Source organism: Gekko japonicus, unplaced genomic scaffold (genome assembly GCF_001447785.1).
Source record: "Gekko japonicus isolate JY-2015 unplaced genomic scaffold, Gekko_japonicus_V1.1 scaffold80, whole genome shotgun sequence".
NCBI classification, from domain to species: Eukaryota; Metazoa; Chordata; class Lepidosauria; order Squamata; family Gekkonidae; genus Gekko; species Gekko japonicus.
In genome coordinates, this window is record NW_015168047.1 from 607,179 (window position 1) to 629,074 (window position 21,896).

Genomic DNA, 21,896 nt, shown 5'->3' on the forward strand with positions numbered 1-21,896 from the left:
CACCTGATGATCTCAACCACAAGTTGAAGACCATTGCTCTAAAGCAGCACCACACATGTTGCTTAGTAGTCCTAAAAGTACTTCCTCATACTGCAATGAGAAGGAGAAGCTTGAGGATTATCTAATTAGGCCCTGGAAAGTTGATTCTCATCCTGTATCTTTTAATTATATCAATGCCATAATGATAAAATGGCGTAATTCGTGAGGGAAATGTATAAGGTAACTGAAAGCTTTAGCAAACTGCAGATGCGGCTGTCAGAGAAAAACAGCTTTGAGAGAATGCTATCCAAGATAAAGCTTTCCAGTTAACACCACACAAACACACATATGCTTCCATTAATCATGTCTCTCTTGTCATTTAACCCTTACACTTAAACAGGAAGGGGCTCACCAAATTGGGGCCTCCAGCCATAAGCGCCTGATAACATTCAATTTCTCCTCTTGCCACCAAGGCCTGTTTTCTTAAACAAATACCTCACTGCCATTTACAACTGTTAAATATTCATTTTTCACCCTTTTAAGAAGTTCTTGAAATCTGGCCACTGACCCTTTGAGTTCATTAGCTTTCACTAACCACATCTAATTTTTCATTCATTTCAAAAATAAAACCACATCTTACAGTCAAAGTAAATTCTCCACCTTTCAAATCAGGCAGCCATTTTCCAAAATGAAATAAAAGCAAATTACCACCCCTACTCCCATTCCCACAGAAAATTCATGTTAACAAGCTTGCTGGCAAATTATTAAGGAAGTCACTTTCCTAAAACTGCTTGGTATGAGCCGTTTTTTAAAAATTCTATTTTATTTTATTTGTTGTTGAACCACAGATTACACAGTGCACCTTATTCCTCATCGAAACAACATTGCATTTGCATCAAACCCATTATCAATGTGTTCTGTTGCTTGGATACTGTAAATGGAAAGCCTAATGCATTTTTTCCCCAGTGGACATTTAAATTGCAGAAGGCAATCAAAGAGTTGAGTACAGCATATGTATAAACAAAAGTGGGGCTTTTTGGGGGGTCCTCTTTTGGTTCTCCAAAAATAAGTTGTAGTGACCTACCTCAGATGAGATTCTGTTTGGAAGTGCCAGGCTATTTGTATACATATTTAAGGGCAATCAGCCAACCAGAGAAATTCCAGTAGATTACGTTTATAGACTGACTAAATCTGCATGTATCTGCATATAAAACCCAGCCATTCTAAGAAAAATATGCTGTTTTACAAAAGACATTATCTACATGAAGCAACCCCCTCTTCTCTCACACACAGAGAGGAAAGCTTCCTAAAGCAGCTTTTGCCACGTGACGTTTGCAGAAATATTAGAAGAAATACATTTATTTCAATGGGCTTCTGTCTCAATGTTTCACTAATGGAAGGGGGGCTATATTCATCAATTACCTCCGTCCCACTGCAGATCCCCAAATTGCCTCTTGCTGCTCCCAGGACCAGCATTTCAGGAAGCATTTGGAGCTGCAGTAGGAAGGGGGAAGGTGAGAGAATATTGTTCTGCTGATGGAAGCACCTTCTGTTAGTGGAGACTGAGTGAATCTCTTGATTTGATCAGTCTCTGTTGTTCAGTTTTAATTCTATTAGATTTTATTGTTACATTTGTAGTTTTAGGATGGAAGCCTGTTTCAAGGAAATAGAATTCAGAGGGGGCGTTCACACGCACAAGATAAAGCGGGGGGGAAGTGAGGCTATTTCCTCCAGAGGAATTTGACCCGCAGTTGCACAATCACACAGTCCTTGGAAACTGCGGGCACAGCCCACCGCTGCGTGATTAGACACAACCACAGGTGAGTCGGGGTGTGTGTGTGTGTTTGCTGTTTATTTCTGATGCACTTAAATGAGGAATTGATGAATCGCATCTCCGCACCGAGGGCTCCCTATGGAGTTTGCGATGATACGCATACTGAGATAGGGGAAAAAACAACGGCATGGAGTTGGGATGGCCTGATCAGACCACCCTGATGCCATGAGAGTGCAGTGGAGTGATCAGACACAGGAAACTCCATCCGTGGCCCATCACAACCCACTGACTACCAGATTTTCCCTGGTATCTTTTTACTCTGCTTCTGCAGCGGAGCAAAACGGGTTGCCGACGGTGCGGGGCGCTTCCCAGATGTTCGTGTCTGATCGCGCCCTTTAAATCTGCCCAGCATTCACACCTATGGCAGGGATAATTGTGCGTGTGATTGTACCCAGAGAATATGTGTGTGTGTGTTGTATATATTCATTTATATATAGGCACACACACAAATAAATACGATTTGCATTTATGTAGCCAATTAAAACTGACTAGAGGTTGCAGCGCAATACACACACAGAATTATTCAAGAGGGCTTTTCTGCATAGGTAACAGAGTTGTACTGCAACAAAATGGGTAAATGGTTAGGGACTGTGTTCTGTACTACTGTGTGTAGCTTGTACTGCCTGTTGCTATAAGTAGCATCCTATTACATAATTTTTGCATTTGACGTATCACGTTAATACTTTTGCTTTGCTTCAGTTCTGTTTTCAGATTTCTGGTTGGTTCCAGATTTCTACAACCCAAATCTTATTGCATTGTTTAGTGTACATCTAACTCTGTAGATTGTATTGACTTGTTCTGGGTCATCTGCCTTGACTCCCCATGAGAAGGGCAGACTATATAAATAATATAAATAAATTACAACGTCCACACAAATGCCAATGCCCACCTGTTCCCATGCAAAAACGTGCTGATTGAAGTAGAACTGGATCTGCTCGTTGGCAATGTTGATGCAGAGCTGCTCAAAAGAATTTTTCTTGAAGTTTTCAAACCCAAAGATATCAAGAATCCCAATGTTCAGTCCCTCATCACTTCCACTGAAAAGGCACAACACATATATTATGTTTCTCCCATAGTTATTTCACATCAGTTTCAACATCACAGCTTTTTCAACAATACCCCTAATGCTCTTGGGCTAAACCCCCTGGGATGACATCAGGAAAGGCCTGCGAATGTTCTGCCCCAGTTTGGGAGAATGACAGCTTCTAATATGTTATTCTGTAAAGGGAGTTACTTAGAGGCTGAAAGAATAACTGCAGGGACCCGGTCTGTCAGTGAAATGGTTCCAGGATATGTTGCCCTTGCTCCTGGGCAATGTATTCATATAACACAAAATATTTGCATATTAATTTGAATTCCAATTTGATAATTTGAATTGCAAATCTGATTTTACACATACACATTGCCTCACAGAAACTAACCCTGAGTGAATCAGGGACAAATGACTCCTATGTTGCAGGACTGGCCTTGTCCTAGGATGCAAAGGCAGACTTGTGATAGAAAGGTCTGAACAGAAATTAAGCCAATGTGTTCTACTGCCCAGTTCAAAATGGAAGGATGATGAAGCCGTAACTGTTTTATGTCAAATGTTACTTTCCTGAGGTGGAAAGACGTTCCACAGAACGTATGTTTAAATGCAATTATTCATACCCTGCTTTTTTTTTAAACATAGCCGAAAGAGCAGAAGTTTACTTCCCCAATGGATCTGTACAGGATTTGCCAGCCATACTCCATGTGTCCAGATTACAGTCTTTGAAATATGCTTGAAGTATTTTACAAGCAGAGTAAACTAGGGCATAGCAGGTCACTACCTGGGCCATTCAACACACACACACACACACACACATTCCTTTAGTATATTTGCATATCATCTTTCTTCCACTATTGAATGCAATGTAGCATAGGGGTTCCAAGGTCATCTCCCATCCAAATATTGACCAGACCCAATGTGCTGAACTGAGCCAGCACAGGTACTGAACACTGGCATTATTTAAAAATCTAGCCTTGCTCTTCACCGCCCTACAGTTTTAAGCCACCTTGACTTCCTTGAAGGCATATAAGTAATGGAGCCAACAATATCAATGCAATTAATGTATCCAATATGCCACAAATGTGTGCTTCAGTGGGGCTGTATTAGGGCCAAATTAGAGGATATTGACACCATTTTTGAGCCTTTAAAAAACTTTAAAAATTACTGCAGGGGGCTGATCTTGTCCGGGACAGTCATTTCAACTCTTGAAAAGTGCACAGGGATGGGGACAGAAGCCCCTCATCCCCCTGTGCTGCAGTCCCTGGCAGAACTGGGCCCCTGCAGTAATTTTTAAAATAAAAAGGCTTTAAAATGGCACCACTTCCTTGTGATGGACTCATGGATGTGGTATCATCTAGTTTGGTCCTCAGTGTCTGATTGAGACATCTACTCAGGGTGCAATGATGTATTCATGGTGGACCAACATGAGTGCCCCACTTCCACTTCCACCCCAAAAGAAGATAATGGGTCAGATCCAGAATGGCAGAATGGAACTCTCCTGCCTCCCCCTCCTCCTGTGACCCAGTGATCACTGTGAAATACTTTTCTTCTGTTTGTATTGTTTCCTAGTTCCTATAATCCTCCTGGTCCTTCCAAACAGTTACTGGATGTCTTGTGCTTCCTGATTGAACTGTTTTGTATATTTCGCAACCTTTGGGAAAGGAGAGCTTTCTTTGTAAGAAAGGAGGGCTACAAATGAAGTAAATAAATAAGAAGCATAGCCACTATGTCAGTGCCATTGGACTACAGTATTCACCAAAAAACCACAACAATGAACTAATCGTTCAGTCTTTTCCCACAGGGTTGCTTTATCACCACAGTATTTAGATGGGAAAAGCTTCATATTGGGTTTGGGAATTGTTTGGTCTATTCCACTGAAAGTTCAAGTCCTAAGATTCAGGATGCATTTCACATCACCAGCACAGAGCCACCTCCTGTCCCTTCTCTTGATGGCAATAATAGTGCATTCCTAAACAGAGTTATACTCTCCTGTTTTCTCCACTGTGGCTTGGGTCTTGTGGTAGATCCTCCCACCAGGTTGTTCCTGCTAAACAAGGGGCACATACTTAAGATCACACACCACTTAACTGAAAGTTGAGCAGGAACTAACACAGGAACTCTGCACCTGGCTTCAAAAATCATTTTAAATATTCATAATCCACTGCAAGGGTTTTCCCATTATGACACCTGTGTTATGGAATATACTTCCTAAAGAGATGAGGTAGGCAATGTGACTTAACTTGGTTTAAGGAGGCAGTTCCGTTACTAGAGGTCACATCAGATTGCTGGATCATGCTACTTCAAAAAACAAACAAACCCTTAGAACGATAACTGGAATAGAAAGATTCAGAACTGGAACTGATGGGCAGATTTCCATAATGTTCTTCAATGTATGAATGGGAGGTTGTTACATTCATTTGACTGTGTATAATATTTACAACTTTACTGTGCCAGTAACTCAAGTTACAATTAGTTTTTGTTGTCTGTTTGTTGTGTTCAAAATTGCTGGGAGAAAGGTGAGCCTACAAATATTTTAAAGATATAAATAAATCACAACCAGATTTCTCCTGTACAGCAAAAACCTTACTTTAGACATGTATCTGGCTTGAGCAGTGCGTTGATACGGTTGACTATCCAACTAAAGAGACGCCCATAGAGTGCTTTGGCTGTGGCATCCCTTACGTCTGTTGCCTTTTCCATCGTATTGGGGCGTATGATGGTTTCCCCTCGGGCCACCACACAATGCGAGGTGAGAGCTTCTTGCAATTCATCTGCCTGAATGCACAGCAAGGAAGCAGCTGGAGAACAAAGAAATGACACTGTGTTCAGATCTCACTCCAGTTCTTCAAGGAAAGAAACAATTCCTACGGACAAGGCTTCATAAGGTTGCCCTATACTTCAACAGTGTGGGTCAGGGTAAACAAAATCAGGGACAGAAATAGTAATTCTGTTCTTAGTTCCTACTTGTGCTTACACTATATACTGCAGCAAGAGGAAGTTCTCTAACTGGCCATAGAATGTGCAGACAGAAATTTACTTATGAACTATGTGACCTACACTTATAGGATTACCAGATTGAAATTCAAAGGCATGAGGCACCATGCAGTTCTAGAACGGGTATGCCATCCAGTTCTAGAAGTGTCTAAGATGTTCTGAAATATAATCCTTATTACAGTGGGATAACTATTCATGAAAAATGGTCCCCCTACCAGTGCAGATGCTGTTGGCGGAATAAGAAACAAAGCAGAATAAGGTTTTTTAAATCTACTGATTTAGAAAATTTATATGCTGCCTCTACAGACAACCTGCTTAAGACAACTTAAAGTAAAACATAATAAAATAATAAATCATAAAAATAAGGGTGGTTTTTTTAAAGGAAAACCCCAGCCACAGCATAAAAACAGCATATTGTTTGCATCCTACAATGATCCTTGTACATGATCCAGGCAGGATTGCCAACAACTGGATTAGACGGCTTTTTGGTAGCTAGAAGATGCTGCCGCCTGTTGTCAGAAGACCATCTGATGCTTAGAAGCAGCTTCTTTACTAAAGTTGCTGGTACCACTTGCCCAACCCTATTCATGTGAGGGGGATTACAACAAATGCACAGTAAGAGTCTATAAACTTTCAAACTGCCACAGGTACCCTAAGTATTCTTATTTTTGGGAGCTACACCAGGGCATATGACTCAAGCAACAATCACAACTACATCAGACATTTTTATGACCACACACTGAGCTTCAATGATTCCCCCGGTTCTAACAACACCCAACGGCGCCCCATGAGCTACACAGCAGCAGATGAAAGGTCAGAGCGACATGTCACCTGTGTGCTAACAAGGTGAGCACAGTCAAGTAAGAGCATGACTCACATATTTCCCAGTATTTGTGAGATCCCCCCTTTTTGCAAGTTAATGAGTTAGGACAGCTTAAAACGTTTAAGGGGGGGAGATTCAAAACTTTGCCTTATTATTCAAATATGCACTTTGTTAATGTAACCATAACTCTGTGGACACAGATATATTCTTTTCAGACTATTTTGCATTTCTTTTATGCAATGCTTATCACAGTTTCCCACTCTAGCAAATCTAGAGTGGTTTACAATAAAAGATACATAATCCTGAATAAAATGCCCTGAAATGATCATAGAAAAAAATACTTCATACAATATCAATGATGTGTCCATTGTTATTCCAACAAAACTGATTGGGACCATATGACAGACTTCCTCTAAAAGTGTGCTGAAGCAGGAAAGGCTGGCAATACAATCCTCCTTATGCCTATTTAGAAGTAAGCCCCTTTGAATTCTATGTACTTTAGTAAATGTACACAGGATTACCTTCTTGAGCTCCAGCCACTCATTACATGAGAGATGCCAGCACATGTTGCATGCATACACATATGTGTTTTGGGTATGGTCATGATGCTCTGTGAACAGGAAGTGCAGATGGAGGAGTAAATCTGTGACCAGTGACAACACCTTAGCTGTGCTTTTGCTTGCTCTTCCCATTGCAGATCTATATCTTAGGCGTGGCCAGGAAGTATGACCCCAAAATTTAATAGTGAAAAGGTTCTTAGCCTGTAGCTCACTTGGAAAAATGGTCTGTTGGACTCCAGACTGGCCCCAGGATACAGTTTGTTCTTGTCCTCTCTTTAAATTGCATATTCAAATTGAATATTAGTATATTTAATTTGTTCTAAGCTACTCATCTCCCATTAGGGAGAAAAGTGGCCAATAAATATACAGGTCTGCTAACTAAAATATACACACCTATTAGCACTGCAAGAATAGAGGAAAAAGAGATACAGTGCAGGTGCCTGTCTTTTTGCCCTCTATTATGACTAACCATAATTCTGGTTGTATGAGTGCGTGTGTTTTCTATCAATGAAAAGGAGGAGGAGGAGGAGGAGATTGGATTTATACCCCGCCCTTCACTTAGAGTCTCAGAGCAGCTTACAAACTCCTTTCCCCTCCCCTCCCCACAACAGACACCCTGTGAGGAAGGTGGGGCTGAGAGAGCTTAAGAAAACAGCTCTGACAGAACTATGGCTTGCCCAAGTTCATCCAGCAGCTGCAAGTGGAGGAGTGGGGAATCAAACTTGGTTCTCCCAGATTAGAGTCCGCACACTTAACCACTACACCAAACTGGCTCTGGAGGTGGGGAAAGGCTTAAATCCCTCCCACACCATTTGGTTCCAGTCCAAACTGAAGTCTCCTACCGTTGGTTTTTAATGCTAAAGAAAAGATTGGGGAGGTCCCATCACAAATATCCCACATAATGTGAGATTTAGCCTTCAGTGTTCTTTCTACAATCCTGCAATGTCAGATGGGGGAATGTAGAAAGGCTCTCCCTTGAAAGGAAATATCAAGGTTTTGGAGACCAGGACAGAGACTTCACAAATTTAACTGGGACAGATGGATCTCAGAGCAGGCTCCCATCTGCTGAGCATCAGCAAGCGGAGATTCATATGGGGGGCATACTCCCAAAGATCTGCTAGACCCAGGTCTTTTGGATTTTCACAGGCAATGACCCATGATTTCTTGGATATGCAGACAACTCCATGGTTCATAATTAACTAGACAGCTCACTTTATCACAAAAGGCATTTAATTATATTTTAAAAGGAAAGGAAACTCACAGTTCTCAAGAGGTGTAGGATTGGAAATGATGCTCTTGTCAATCATGTGCTCAGTTACCACTGATGAGAATTCAATATTGCCCACATTTAAAATGGCAGCAAGTATGCTGTACACGCTCCCTAGTTCCTGAAAGACAGATGCACAAAAAGATACGGCAATTATAGTCTTGTAATTGGTGCCTCGGGCTGCAAGCAGCATACTAACCTTTCTTCATTTTAATACTGAGAACGGGTGCCGAGGATCAGCATTTTACCACTGGCTGCATCCAATTTGCTTTAACCTCCCCTTACAGTACACTTTGAATGAGAAAATATTTAGACTGAATGTTACATGGTTGAAAGCCAAAACCATATGGCACACTGAAGTGATTAGTTAGAATAAAAGCAACATATTAAACTATCTCAACCCCCTCTAGGTAAATGGCCCAAGCTAACTCAGAAGCAAATTCCACTTTTTTGCTCCTAGATAAATGTGCATAGCTTTAGAATCTTTATCATTTAATAGCCACCTGGGGAGACAGGGCTCCAGTTGTGTACTCCAAAGCTGAGCTACACCTTTGCTTAGGATTGCACAGTAGGACTCTCATGGGTCTGAACGAAAGTGAATTCTCAGGACTACACAATAGATCCATGCCTGTGGTTCCATTCTGAACCCAGGTCTCCCACATCCAATTGTCTCAGCCCACTGAACCACATTAGCCTGAAGCAGATTTGCCTACTATGTAAGCTTCCAAGACCATCTTGACTGCCTATCAGCAGATGCTTTTGGGAAGCCAGCAGTCTTACCTAACTGGCCCCTAAAAAGCACCACTACGGTGTTCCTTGTGTCAGGTTACATTACAGTTATCTCTGTTTTGTCATCTGCTCTGAAGAGCTATATCGCCATTTTGAGTTATTTCAAAAGATGGTTTCAGGTGGGTAGCCATGTTGGTCTGCAGTAGAAAAGCAAGACTTAAGCCCAGCAGCACCTTAAAGACCAACAAGATGGTATATTATTCCAGGTAAATTAGCTAAAGTTTACCCTAACCTACCAAACGATTGTTGGAAATGTAAAAACGATGTTGGTTCATTTTTTCATATGTGGTGGACATGTGATAAAGTTAAAAATATTGGAGCTGGATACATGAAATGTTAAAAACTATTGTGCTTGATACATGAAATTTTGCAAAAAATGTTAAGAACTATTGTGCCTTATACACCAGAACTGTTTCTATTTAATATATCACCAGAGAACTATAAAAAGCAAGATTGTGACAGTGGCATATTGTGACAGCGGCAAGAATATTATATGCTAAACATTGGAGAAGAAGTGAAACTCCTTCAAAGGAAGAAGTTGTAAATAAAATATTGGAAACAGCAGAGATGGACAATTTAACTTCAATCTTGAGAGGAAATAACAATGAAGAATTTGAGGACACATGGTCAAGATTTTATAAATGGATAGAAGAACATAACGCATAAAAACTCCTAGACATACACCCAAAATAAAAAGAAATAAGAACTATATACTTAACTATGAGCAAAATATGTATATTAAAAGCATACAGTGGGAAAGATATAAACTTTTTGGTTACAGTTTGAGGTCAAATGACTATGTAAAAAAAATATACAAATGAATCTTCCCAAATGTGTATCTATGTAAGTCTGTCCAGTCTTTGTCTTATATGTATGAAATAAAAAAAAAAAACTTAAAAAAAAGACCAACAAGATCTCCAGGGTCTAAGTTTTCGAGAGTCAAAGTTCCCTTCACCAGAGACCAGACATATGACGAAGGGAGCTTTGACTCAAATCTTGCTTTTTAAATACAAAGTTTGTGTCCCCCCCATTTTGTGAATTTGGGCATCCTTTAGATAACCTCGTAGATAAAAATTTAATGTCAGCCTCCTATTTGCGTGTGTGTAAAATGTGTTAAGTTGCAGCTGGCTCATGGCAGCCCCAGCAAAAGGCTTTCAAGATATGTGAGAAGCAGAGGTGGTTTGCTATGGCCTTTGTCTACAAAGTCTTCCTTGGTGGTCTCTCATCCAAGTACCAGCCCTGCTTAGCTTCTAAGATCTGATGAGATCAGGCTGTACCATAATGCCTTCTCTCAGGCTCCTCTTTGCACGTAGCTTAATTTCGGGGATTAAGTTGGGACCAGGGATATTCTAGGTCCCAATTTAGCCACTTAAGCCAACAGGACATACCAAGTAGGCCAGCAATGTTTTGGGCTTGTGTCTCTGGAACAGATGTCCCCTAATGCTGTAGAGCAACTGATATTTGATGAGAATCTCTAAAAGATATTTACAGTGGGAGTGGTACATCTATCTATCGCACTTTTATTTATTTCTCTACAGAGCTGTATCTGGTCCTGCCTTCTGCCATTTTATCTTCATAAAAGCCCATGAGGTATGTTGGGCTGAGAGAGGGGGTGATTGGCCCAAGGTCCTGCAGACAACTTATGGCTGAGCAGGGGGGGGGGTTGTAGAAAAAGCCCAGCAGGAACTCATTAGCATAATAGGTCACACCCAACAGCAGAAACTCACTAGCATATTAGGCCACACCCCTGACAGCACAGCTCATTAGCATATTAAGCCACAACCCCATGTTACCAGAAGTGTGCTCATCCAGCCACACCCACCTTTTGCTCCTTATTCTGTTTACCTTGTTTGTTGTCAAAACCCAGGACTTTTTTTGTAGCAGGAACTCCTTTGCATGTTAGGCCACACACCCCTAATGTAGCCAATCCTAATGAGTTCCTGCTGTTGGGTGTGGCCTATTATGCTAATGAGTTCCTGCTGGGCGTGGCCAACTCAGGAGCCAGCCGGAACTCCGTTCCTGTGCGTTCCTGCCCAAAAATAGCCCTGGCTGAGAGTTGGGTCTCCACAGTCCTATTCTGAAAATCCAACTGCTGTTCCACCACTGGGCGCTGTGCTATTTACAGAAGAAAAGTAGGAGAAACTTCACAGGCTGAGTGGAAGCTCCTGGGCTAACCTTGTAGTGATCCCAGCCAAGCACTGTAATTTGTCTAGGCTGGGGTTACAAAACAAACAAAAAAAAAAAGAAAGGAAAGGAAATAGCACAATGTACCAAGTTCTAAAATTATTCTGGGCATTTCTGAAAAGATTGTGTTGACTTTTGTTATGACGCTGGGGTTATGTGCATTGGGACTGACATTTTTCATGCCCTTTTCCAGTAAGTGTTACATACGGCTCGATCTGTCTAGAATGGCATGATTAGTGTTTATCCCCAGCAGCACTTTTCATCCACTTTCCGTTTGCTGTGAAACCTTTAGTTTGCAGAAGGTGGGCAGTAATATATAGGCTGCATACTACGGGGATGTGCTGCTTTCTGTGTAAGAGAAAGGTTTCCCACAATGTTTAGGAGAATAAAGTTTGAGTCCAGTGGCACCTTTAAGACCAACAAAGTTTTAGGAGGTAATTTTATTTTGATTCCACAACAATGTTTTCTGCCCTGGATGCCTTCGAAATATGTCAAAACATAGGGAAAACTTAGGTCTGATGGGCAACTCCCCCCCCCCCCCAGGGATGAAGCTAAGGTGTTTTCCCTATGGCTAAAATGCGATTGTACCTAAATAAGCAGGGAGGGATTCTGACAATGAAGATGCAAAGTTCGCAGGTGTGACCACTGAGGGCATAAACAGATGTAACAAAAACCATAGATATTCATGGTCCTCTTTAAAGTCAAATTACAGGCATGCACAGCCTCAGTTCAGATCAAGGAGGAGAAAGAGGGGTTTAACACTTCAGCTACTGCTGGGTTTTGCTAATCAAAACTGACGTGTCCCTCCACTGTTATTGGCACTTCCAAGGGGAAAAAATGGGTTCTTAACGAATCATTGTTAGGTAGTAGAAGCTCATCTTCCTCTAGCCTTATTCTCTGGGAACTGGATAGTTCCCCAAACTATGTATGGAATATACAAGCTTCCCAACCAGCCAGCAACACTTAGCTACTTTTACCTACTGCACTGCCCCCCAACCTTTATTAGGCATTTGTTACAAACTCTAAACAATGTAACCAGGGGTCATTTTGTAGAAAAAGAGCTAGGGGAACTCATTAGCATATGCCACACCCCGACATCACCAGAAGTGTGTCATAAGGCCACACCCCCTGACATCACCGGAAGTGTGTCATAAGGCCACACCCCCTGATGTCACCGGAAGTGTGTCATAAGGCCACACACCCTGCCCCCAACGGTCGGCCTGCCCCGCGAAGGCCCTCCCTGGCCCCAGGCAGGCAGGGGTGGGGAGAGGCAGGGAGGAAGCAACTTACCCTCCCTCTTCTCCTGCCTCCTCCTGGCTGAATGAGGGCCGGAAGTGGGGCGGCCGGAAGCAGGGGGCAGGGCTTCATCATATGCCCCGCCCCCCGTACCTCACCCGGGGGAACTGCGATCCCCCGTGTTCCCCCGCGAAATGACCTCTGAATGTAACAGTGAATTGCCTAAAATTAATATCCAGCTTTGCTAACATCAAGATTATTATGTTTCTCTCTCTTTATTTCTACTCTCTGCCATACAAGGGACCATAGGGAGAGATCTGGGGTTTGTTTTATTTTTTGTTTTAAACTGAAAATAATTTTAACTATTATTATAAGCTGTCTTCAGCCAAAAGGTAAGGTGGATATAAATGTTTAAATAAACACTTGTGTTCTGATTTCTATTGATCTAATTAACGGCCCACTTTATATTTTCAACAGCAGTAGCCATCTGGAGGCTTCATAAGAACATAAGAGAAGCCAATGTTGGATCAGGCCAATGGCCCATCCAATTCCAACACTCTGTCACACAGTGGCCAAAAATACCAGGTGCCTTCAGGAGGTCCAGCAGTGGGGCCAGGACACTAGAAACCCTCCTGCTGTTGCCCCCCCCCCAGGACCAAGAATACAGAGCATCACTTGCCCCAGACTGAGAGTTCCTATCTCTACCTTGTGGCTAATAGCCACTGATGGACCTCTGCTCCATATGTTTATCCAATTTCCTCTTCAAGCCATTCATGCTTGTAGCCACCACCACCTCCTGTGGCAGTGAATTCCATGTGTTATTCACTCTTTGGGTGAAGAAGTACTTCCTTTTATTTGTTCTAACCCAACTGCTCAGCAATTTCATTGAGTGCCCACGAGTTCTAGTATTGTGAGAAAGGGAGAAAAGTACTTCTTTCTCAACCTGCTGTATCCCATGCATAATCTTGTAAACCTGAATCATGTCACCCCTCAGTCATCTTTTCTCCAAGCTAAAGAGCCCCAAGCGCTTTAACCTTTCTTTATAGGGAAAGTGTTCCAACTCTTTTATCATTCTAGTTGCCCTTTTTTGCACTTTTTACAATGCTATAATATCTTTTCTGTGGGGTGGTAACCAAAATTGCACACAGTATTCTTGTCCCAGGAGACTTTGCTGCAACTTGAAATCCAGTTTGTGCTTCTGTTGCCCTGACCTGGATAGCCCAGGCTAGCCCCATCAGATCTGGAAAGCTAAACCGGATCGGCACAAGTTAGTGCTTGTATGGGAGACCACCGAGGAAATCCAGAGTCATGATGCAGAGGCAGGCAATAGCAAACCACCTTTGAACATCTCTTGCCTTGAAAACCCTACAGGGTCACCATACGTCAACTGCAACTTGACAGCAAAAACCAAACAGAAACGTTGGATTTAGTTGGTGCCATCTAAGCTAAGTCCACATCACTTCCTGTACTCCACTACAAGACTTCAGTAAATGGCAGTCTTGGGGCTTTTTCGTCATGACCTGAAACACCCCCATCCCCCATTTTGTGTTCTGAATGAAGGGTTCTGATTAATTAGAGAGCTTGTTCACTGCTATGCATTTAAGGGGGGGAGATATTCCACGGCTGTTGTTTTGGGCATGGTTTCCTTATGGAATGCCCCTTGCTAAAGGACCAGCCTTACATCAACCTCAGGGGATCACCTCTAAAAAAAGTTGTACAAACAATGGATTTCAATAGGTTTCATTGGGATTCATACAAAAACAAAGCCATCCTGTAGAATCAATGGCGTGGGAGAAATGGCCCACAGGATCATTAACCCCAGTGGAACAAAACTGACTTATATCCCAGATCTCTGAAGCCATTGATCAGGCTCAGATCAGTACACTCCCAAGTGCTGCTGCCTTTGGGAAAACACTATAAAAAACTGTTCCTGATAACCTTCTGAAAGCTGTTAGATCAACCACTGCCAGCTAAATGGTGATAAATTAATAACAGTGAGTATTCCTCATTCCAAGCACCCTCCTTGGCAGTTTAGAGCAGTCTCAGGCTTTCTTTGGTAAACAAGTACTGTGTGTGTGTGTCTCCTTTGGACCTGCTCAACCAAAATTCAGTCATGAACTTGTCATCCACTGCAGCCGGTGCTACACTAACAAAGGCAGCTGAGCCTGGGAGTGGCACTTGCCATTTTCTATGGGAAAGCTGATCCAACAGCTCCAGAATGCAGTATTTTAAAGACCTACAAGCCTATACTCATTGCAAGACATTGCAAGAGATGTCCAGTAGACTGGTTCCAAGGAAATAAAAACAGCATTACATTTCAGTGACACTTCTTCCTTTAAAAACAAAGACTTGATATTCAGTACAGTAAGAGGGGGGCTGCGGTGGCTCAAGTGGGTAAGAAGGCTGTGTTAAGTGGACAGTTCGATTCTAATGATATCAATTCCAAAGCCCTGGTTTTACTAAAGCCTGGGGGGGGAATGATTGTGGTTCCACCTACATAGCACAGATATAGTTTTCTCCTTAAGATGCTCATTAGTTGTTACAACAGCACCCTGATTACTGACGATGCCAGCAGTAAAGGATGGTGAAACGTCTAGTGAGGTAAGTTTTTATCAATGAACATAGTCTAAAAGCCCAAAATTTTTAATTAAAATTGTTATGATGGAGGTTTGTGCGACTGAACAACAACAAATGTATTCAGTGAAACTCAGGGGTGTTAAGTATGAACAGGCCAGTTGAGAAAGGTGCTAACTGGTTCACACAATGATGCTTTCTTATATTATACTGTGTTTGCAACCCACAAATCTAAATTCAGTTTTACATGGCAGCCTGCCTGGGCTCAGCAAGCTGGGGAAAACAAACAAACCAACAAACAGGACTCTTGAGCATAACCAGTGGGTCACATTCATAACCAGTGGGTCACATTCAGCACAGTAGGTTCTAAGTACACTATTTTACAAAAGGAATAAAGTAATGCATGCTTATAACTATAAAGCTTACCTAACAACATCAATGTTTGCAGAATTTACTAATTCTTGTTTTGGTTGGAAATATGTGACAACCCTTTTAATTAAAGAAGAAGCTACGACTACCAGCACTCACCTCCATCGTAAAGCCAATCACTTTGAAGCACTGTTCAATTAATTCAAATTGGGACTTATAGAAACTATTGTTCATAAAATCTTGTACCGTTCTAAGGAGTTCATTCTGCAGATACCTAAAGGGGATGGAGGGAGAGAGAAAGTGAAAATTCAAGGGAGGTGCAGAACAAATCTTTAGTCTACGGTTTAAAAGGTTCATTCTAGGCAAGAGGCCCCATTTATATATTTACTCGGGTTTATGTGAAAACGCTCAGCAGGATACCAACATAAACACAATAGAAACAGAATGTTACCTGGGAGGCTTATTTTCTGGTAATTTATAATGTGCTAGTTTCTTCTTCTCTGCCAAACCAGCATAGATGTAGTAAAAAATGTGGAAATTCTTCTCACCTCTGAAATAACAAAAACTTAATATGGCAGGGATTACAATGAAATCAAAACTAGACCAAGAACATCCAGTTCCTACTCCTGCGATACTATTCAGAAATCCATGGAGGAAGTACTAACTTGCACAGAAAATTTTATGTCTTGTCTATAAGCATCTGACCGTGCTGTCCTAGGCAGAGTCACACTCTTCTTTGCCCGGTGACTTCAACAGCTTAGAACTACTCAGTGGGAGAGGCAGCAGCTGGGGCTGCCACACTGAAATGTGGACTGTGAGATAAGAAAGACTGAGGGCTGTTAGGGTTTTGTTGTTGTTCCCACAATGCATCACTGTAAGCACGCTGAGGGCTGTTAGGGTTTTGTTGTTGTTGTTCCCACAATACATCACTGTAAGCATGTTTAATGGAACTGTGATGTAGTAATAGGTAATAATCATAATGATGATATCTATTGCAAGGTAAGAGAGCAACGCTATGCTTACCCTGAACACTGAGAATGCCTGTCTCACTTCTGGATGCGTCAGAGAGCTGTGCATTGGATAAAACATTTGGATAGGGCTCACAAGCAGAAATTCAATTGCAGCCCAACTGAGGAGATTAATAACTCATAGAAAACTCAATAAATCATCTCCTCAGCTGGGCTACATCCTAATTTCTACTTAGAAGCCCTATTCAAACATTCTATTCATTGCACAGATATCTGGTGGGTCCAGATGTGGGACAGGCAGGCCTATGCAAAATAACCCTTCATAACTTCCATAACTAATATGTAGATGTCTGGTGGCTCCAGAAGTGGAACAGGCTGACTCAGTCTCCCCCTCCCCTCCCCACATTTACCTTGTACCACACATCCGCTCTCTTCATTGGAAAAGACCCACTGTTCCCCCTTCTACTTACACAGCTTGATGGATGACTCTGGACTTTTCTAGGAGATACTCTGAAATCTGAGCACTCACAACTGTTCCACTGGAAGTGAACTTCATTTCTAGATACTTCCCAAATCTGCTGGAATTGTCATTAATTATAGTGCCCGCATTTCCAAAAGCCTCCACCAGATTATTGACTTGAAGAATCTTTTCTTGAAGTGTCCTGTTATTAGCCTACATTAAAAAACAGAAGCTTTCAAAAATGCGGTTTCTCAGAATAACTGATAAAAGTGTTCTCTCTCAGTGTGATATACTTATTACTATTTTCTTATTCAGGGATCACAATATCCTCTCTCATGACAAACATGATTCCTTTCGTAATGATGATAACACAATTATTTGAATCCTCCTCAGCCTAAGAAACACAGTGTCACACAACATTCAGGGATCTCATTACATCTAAGGACATTATATCTAACTAGGAAAAAGGCCCGTTGTGGAAATAAATACAACAGCCTCTAGAAAGAGGCTCTGGGCGGGTGCCCCAGCCTTGGATACTCAGTGTCAATTTGCTGTGGCAACCTCAGCAGGGTATAATGACACTGAGTCCACCATTTTCTCCAGAGGAACTGATATCTGCTACCTAAAGAACAGTTGTAATTTTGAGTGATCTCCAGCCCTCACCTGGAGATTGGCAATGATGGTTCCCCAGAAGGGAATAGTTGCTTTGGAGGGTGGAGTCTATGGCTTTGTACCTGTCCGAGGTCCCACGCCTCCTGAAACCTCACCCTCTCCAGGCTCCATCCCTCACATCTCCAGGAATTTCCCACCTGGAGTTGGCAACCCTATCTCCTTCCCAGCCAATCATCAACCTACCTTTATTTCCTCCTCACTCTTCAGCTTTCCACCCCCCCACACACCTGCAGCCTCTCCCGTGTTCTGAAGCCCTGACTGCTACGTCACATTGGCTGTCATACGGGGGCCACCTCAGCAGCATATAAGGATACAGAGCCCACCATTTTCTCCAGGGGAACTGATCTCTGCCATCTGGAAAGCAGTTGTAATTCTGAGTGATCTCCAGTCCTCACCTGGAGATTGGACACATTTTACCTCAGAACAGCAAAACTGTTTAGAATGTTAGAGGCAAAAGCCAATCAAGTCGCATATGCAAACAACCTCTGTGTTCCGAGGCAAAGGCCAATGAGGCTGCATATGCAAATAACCTCTGTATTCTGGCTATTGGGGGGGGAGGGGGAGGAACAGCAAACTGTTTAGAATGTTGGAGGCGAGACTCAAGCAATGCAGCCAGTGGATAGGGACAGATTCTGAGTGACACACCAGGGCGCCAACCAATTCCAGAGCGCGTGGAATGTTCTAGAGAAGTGCCACCACCATTCGGCTTTTATAAGGGAGGTAGCAGTTGAAGGAAAGGGAAAGGCAACTGTAATAATACAATGTTGAAATTATGAATAGGTAATCTTTACTATTCTAATCTTTGTCCTTTGGATTCCAGCATTAGAAAAGAACAAGAGTCCAGTGGCACCTTAAAGTGGCAGGGTATAAGCTTTCTTGAGTCACTGCTCACTTCTTCAGATACAGCTAGAATCTGACATTGTAGCTGTATCTGAAGAAGTGAGCAGTGACTCAAACCACGGGCAGGCAGGTCAGGTGCTAAGGAAACTCCAGGTCAAATACCTACTGGAAGGCACAGTCTCAGCAGCCAGACTTAAATCAAAGATTGACACCTTTTGTTAGACACATTTACCAAAATGCTAAGCCTCACACCTCCCGTATTACTTCCACTGGTGAGATACTAGAGTGAGCAAGGGCCTGATACTTGAGGCAGTTAGGGGACCTTTCTTGTTCCCATAGCTAATGTTTTACTAGGAAACCTCTATTGCCTATGCACAGAAACAGTGGATCTTTCCGCTAATCCATCTTATACTGGGCAGAGACTAGAACACCAGCTGGGAAACACAACATAGAGTTTGCATGGCAAGAAAGTCTACTATTTTAGAAGAGAAGAAGAGATTGGATTTATACCCCATCCTTCACTACCCAAAGGAGTCTCAAAGCGGCTTACAAACTCCTTTCCCTTCCCCTCCCCACAACAGACACCCTATGATGAAGGCAGGTGGCAACTAATACATCTTTAGGGTGGTCTCTAGTAAAAAAAAGAAGAAAAGAAAAGACATAGGCCCCATATAGGTCAGAGAAGCCCTATTTTCCTGCCAAAAACCAGGCATGATTCTTGCTTCCTAATATCAGAAGATCTTGAGCCCAGTCTTCTGACACAGGTGCACAGTGGCCAACCCATACCTGACCTCTTGTCTTTACAGCACAAGAAATATTATAAAATCAAAAGCAAATGCAGCAGAATTAAAGAAAGAACAGTAAAAATGCAATCTAGGTCTTACAACCTTGTATTGGAAAACCATGGCAGAATTGCTTGGTTCTAAATTAACTCTGCAATGAAATTGTTCAGTTTAGTTTAGTTTGATTTCTCTCCTGCTCCATTTCCTGCAAGCAGAACTCAGGGCAGCATGCAACAAATAACAATAACAAAATACATACAGTCCAATTAAAGTCAGATGGTGTCACACGTCTCACCCACAAATATCTGAGGTGGCTGGCATACAATCCATATTCTACTCATGAGGGTGAGTAGAAAATAAAGGAGACTCCAGGAGGCCACTGATCTCTCTAACCGTTTCTGTCCTCAACCATATGCTCTGAGGAACTGAGCCAAGTAAGCAAATGAGAGAAAATTCCACAGTATCAGAACAACTGTCAAAAAGGTCTGCACCTGGTAGAGAACAACCTTGCTTCTGCATGGAATGGAGCTTAAAACATGGCCCAACTTGGCTGCTCGTGAGGAGCAGGAGGGTTCATATGACCAGGTACAAGGGGAGCTGTTATGGCACATGAACCACAGGAGGATTAATGGAGGCAAAAGAAAAATCTAAAACGGGGTTAGGAATAGTCTTACTCTAAAACATACCCTTCCAAGAATCGTAAGCTGCTGACCCAGAAGATGGGCACTTTGGGTCTTCCCTGCTCCACTTTCTCCAGAAATGACAATACACTGAAGGCGAAGAGCAGAAGAGAGTTCATGATAATCATATTTCTTAAACAGTCAAGAGAAGTACCAAATTGGGCTCCGTAGACCAGTGTAATTACCTGATCTGAGTTGTACGTGACCATGGACTGGTATGCAATGTCAGCGATAGCAAAAATGTGAGGTGGATTTGCTGTCCGTTTGGCCCCGATGTACAGTTTGGAATGCTGAAGGTGGAAGCACAAAATATTGTTTGTATTATTCTTTTATGCTATACTGTTGTGTTTTCTTGTGTTTCTAGCCATATTTGACTGGCTTTAGCCTAGTAAGGCCTAACCAGTAGTCAGGCAGTGTTGGCCCTGGACAAAATGGCACCCCAGGTAAGGAGAGGGTCTTTTAGTGTCCTCCTCCATTTTATTCAACACTCCTCCCTTTATTTTGATTGGACTTCATAGCCTATGTCACAGTTTTGATGACTGACTGCCACACATGACTTACCCCTACAATCTGTGAGTGTACTCAGGCCATAATATCAGTAAATATAAACCAAATGTGTTTCCTCTCTGCTTATAGAAGATCTTCAAATTTAAAGGGTAAGTGAAATGTACTAATATCAAAAACTGAACTATGTGCTGTGTGGGCCACTATCAAATATGTTACAGTAGGGGAAGGCTTAGAATATTAATACTAAGCCTCCGAACCACTTGTTTCCGTTGCTGGGTTACTAGGTGATAGTCTATGCTAGGTGTCTATCAAACCCAGTGCCCCTCCCCAATATCCAAAGCCACAGGTGCTTGACCAGGTCACTTGACCCTACATCCAGCCCTGTACTATATTTTACATGATATAATAATACAGATGCTGCTGAGAAACATTTCATATTACACATATGAAAGTAACATGTATGGTACCGGTAACTAGCATCAGTATCTGCAGCCTATTGGGATCAGCCTATAGTGGTCACGAATACCAACATGCATGTTAGAGCAGTAAGAGGACTACCCAGATCCCCCAATCCAGCAAAATACACTATTTACTGGACACAGCAGTGTGTAACTCTGCTTACAATAGCCCTGCAAAGCAGACTTCTACATATGCATCAAATTCGGCTGCCAGGCACATCCAGGATCCAATGAACCTAGCAGATGGGTCTTTTGATGTAAGGATGGACTATGACACTAGTGGCCGTGTGCAACTAAAGGAGGACTGCAGCTTTACTTCTAAGTGACTAGGATACAGGTACATGCTAAAAGATAAAATGTAGAACAGAGGGTAGGAAGCAAGAGGACTACAAGTCACATCTTCATATCATTTACCAAAGAGCATCCAGTTTGAAATTACGGCAAGCAAATTTATTTTCACACCTTTGTAGAATAAAGGTCTAAGTTTCGAAAAGGATTGATTGCAATGAGAATATCTCCCACGTAGGCATATATCTGGTCCCTGGCGTAGCTCTTCTGCAGTTGCTCTGTTACTGTATTCTGTTTTTTAAAACAAAGAGGGAAGAGTCTACTATTATTAGAAATTTTGACAATATTAAGTACCTCCTGCATGCTGTGAATGGGGAAACTCATGCTGAAGTCTGGTCTTGGTGTCTTCAGCTTCCAGGTTAGCACACTGTGTATCACCCCACACCAGGGATAGGCAACCATTTTTGGCCCAAGTACCTTACCTCATCTAGTACTTCCAACATTGCCAAATCATCTACATCTTCCTGATTTGCCACAGGAGACCTGTTATAATTCCCCTTCTTGGTATGAATACGCTCAAATCTGTAAAAAATTGAGAGTGA

At 42.2% G+C, this 21,896-nt stretch overlaps 1 protein-coding gene across 1 annotated transcript in view; it reads right to left on the minus strand.

Annotated features, from left to right (window-relative positions):
- The window catches only part of MYO3A (myosin IIIA), a 128,874-nt gene that overhangs the window by 50,497 nt on the left and 56,481 nt on the right, over nt 1–21,896 (minus strand). The window contains exons 9-18 of the mRNA XM_015414286.1: nt 21,777–21,876; nt 21,469–21,585; nt 20,227–20,331; nt 20,048–20,131; nt 17,078–17,280; nt 16,091–16,189; nt 15,799–15,913; nt 8,482–8,608; nt 5,431–5,641; nt 2,703–2,850 (exon numbers count right to left, since the gene is read on the minus strand). Coding sequence (XP_015269772.1) covers nt 2,703–2,850; nt 5,431–5,641; nt 8,482–8,608; nt 15,799–15,913; nt 16,091–16,189; nt 17,078–17,280; nt 20,048–20,131; nt 20,227–20,331; nt 21,469–21,585; nt 21,777–21,876 — 1,309 coding nt within the window. The remainder of the gene's footprint in view (nt 1–2,702; nt 2,851–5,430; nt 5,642–8,481; nt 8,609–15,798; nt 15,914–16,090; nt 16,190–17,077; nt 17,281–20,047; nt 20,132–20,226; nt 20,332–21,468; nt 21,586–21,776; nt 21,877–21,896) is intronic.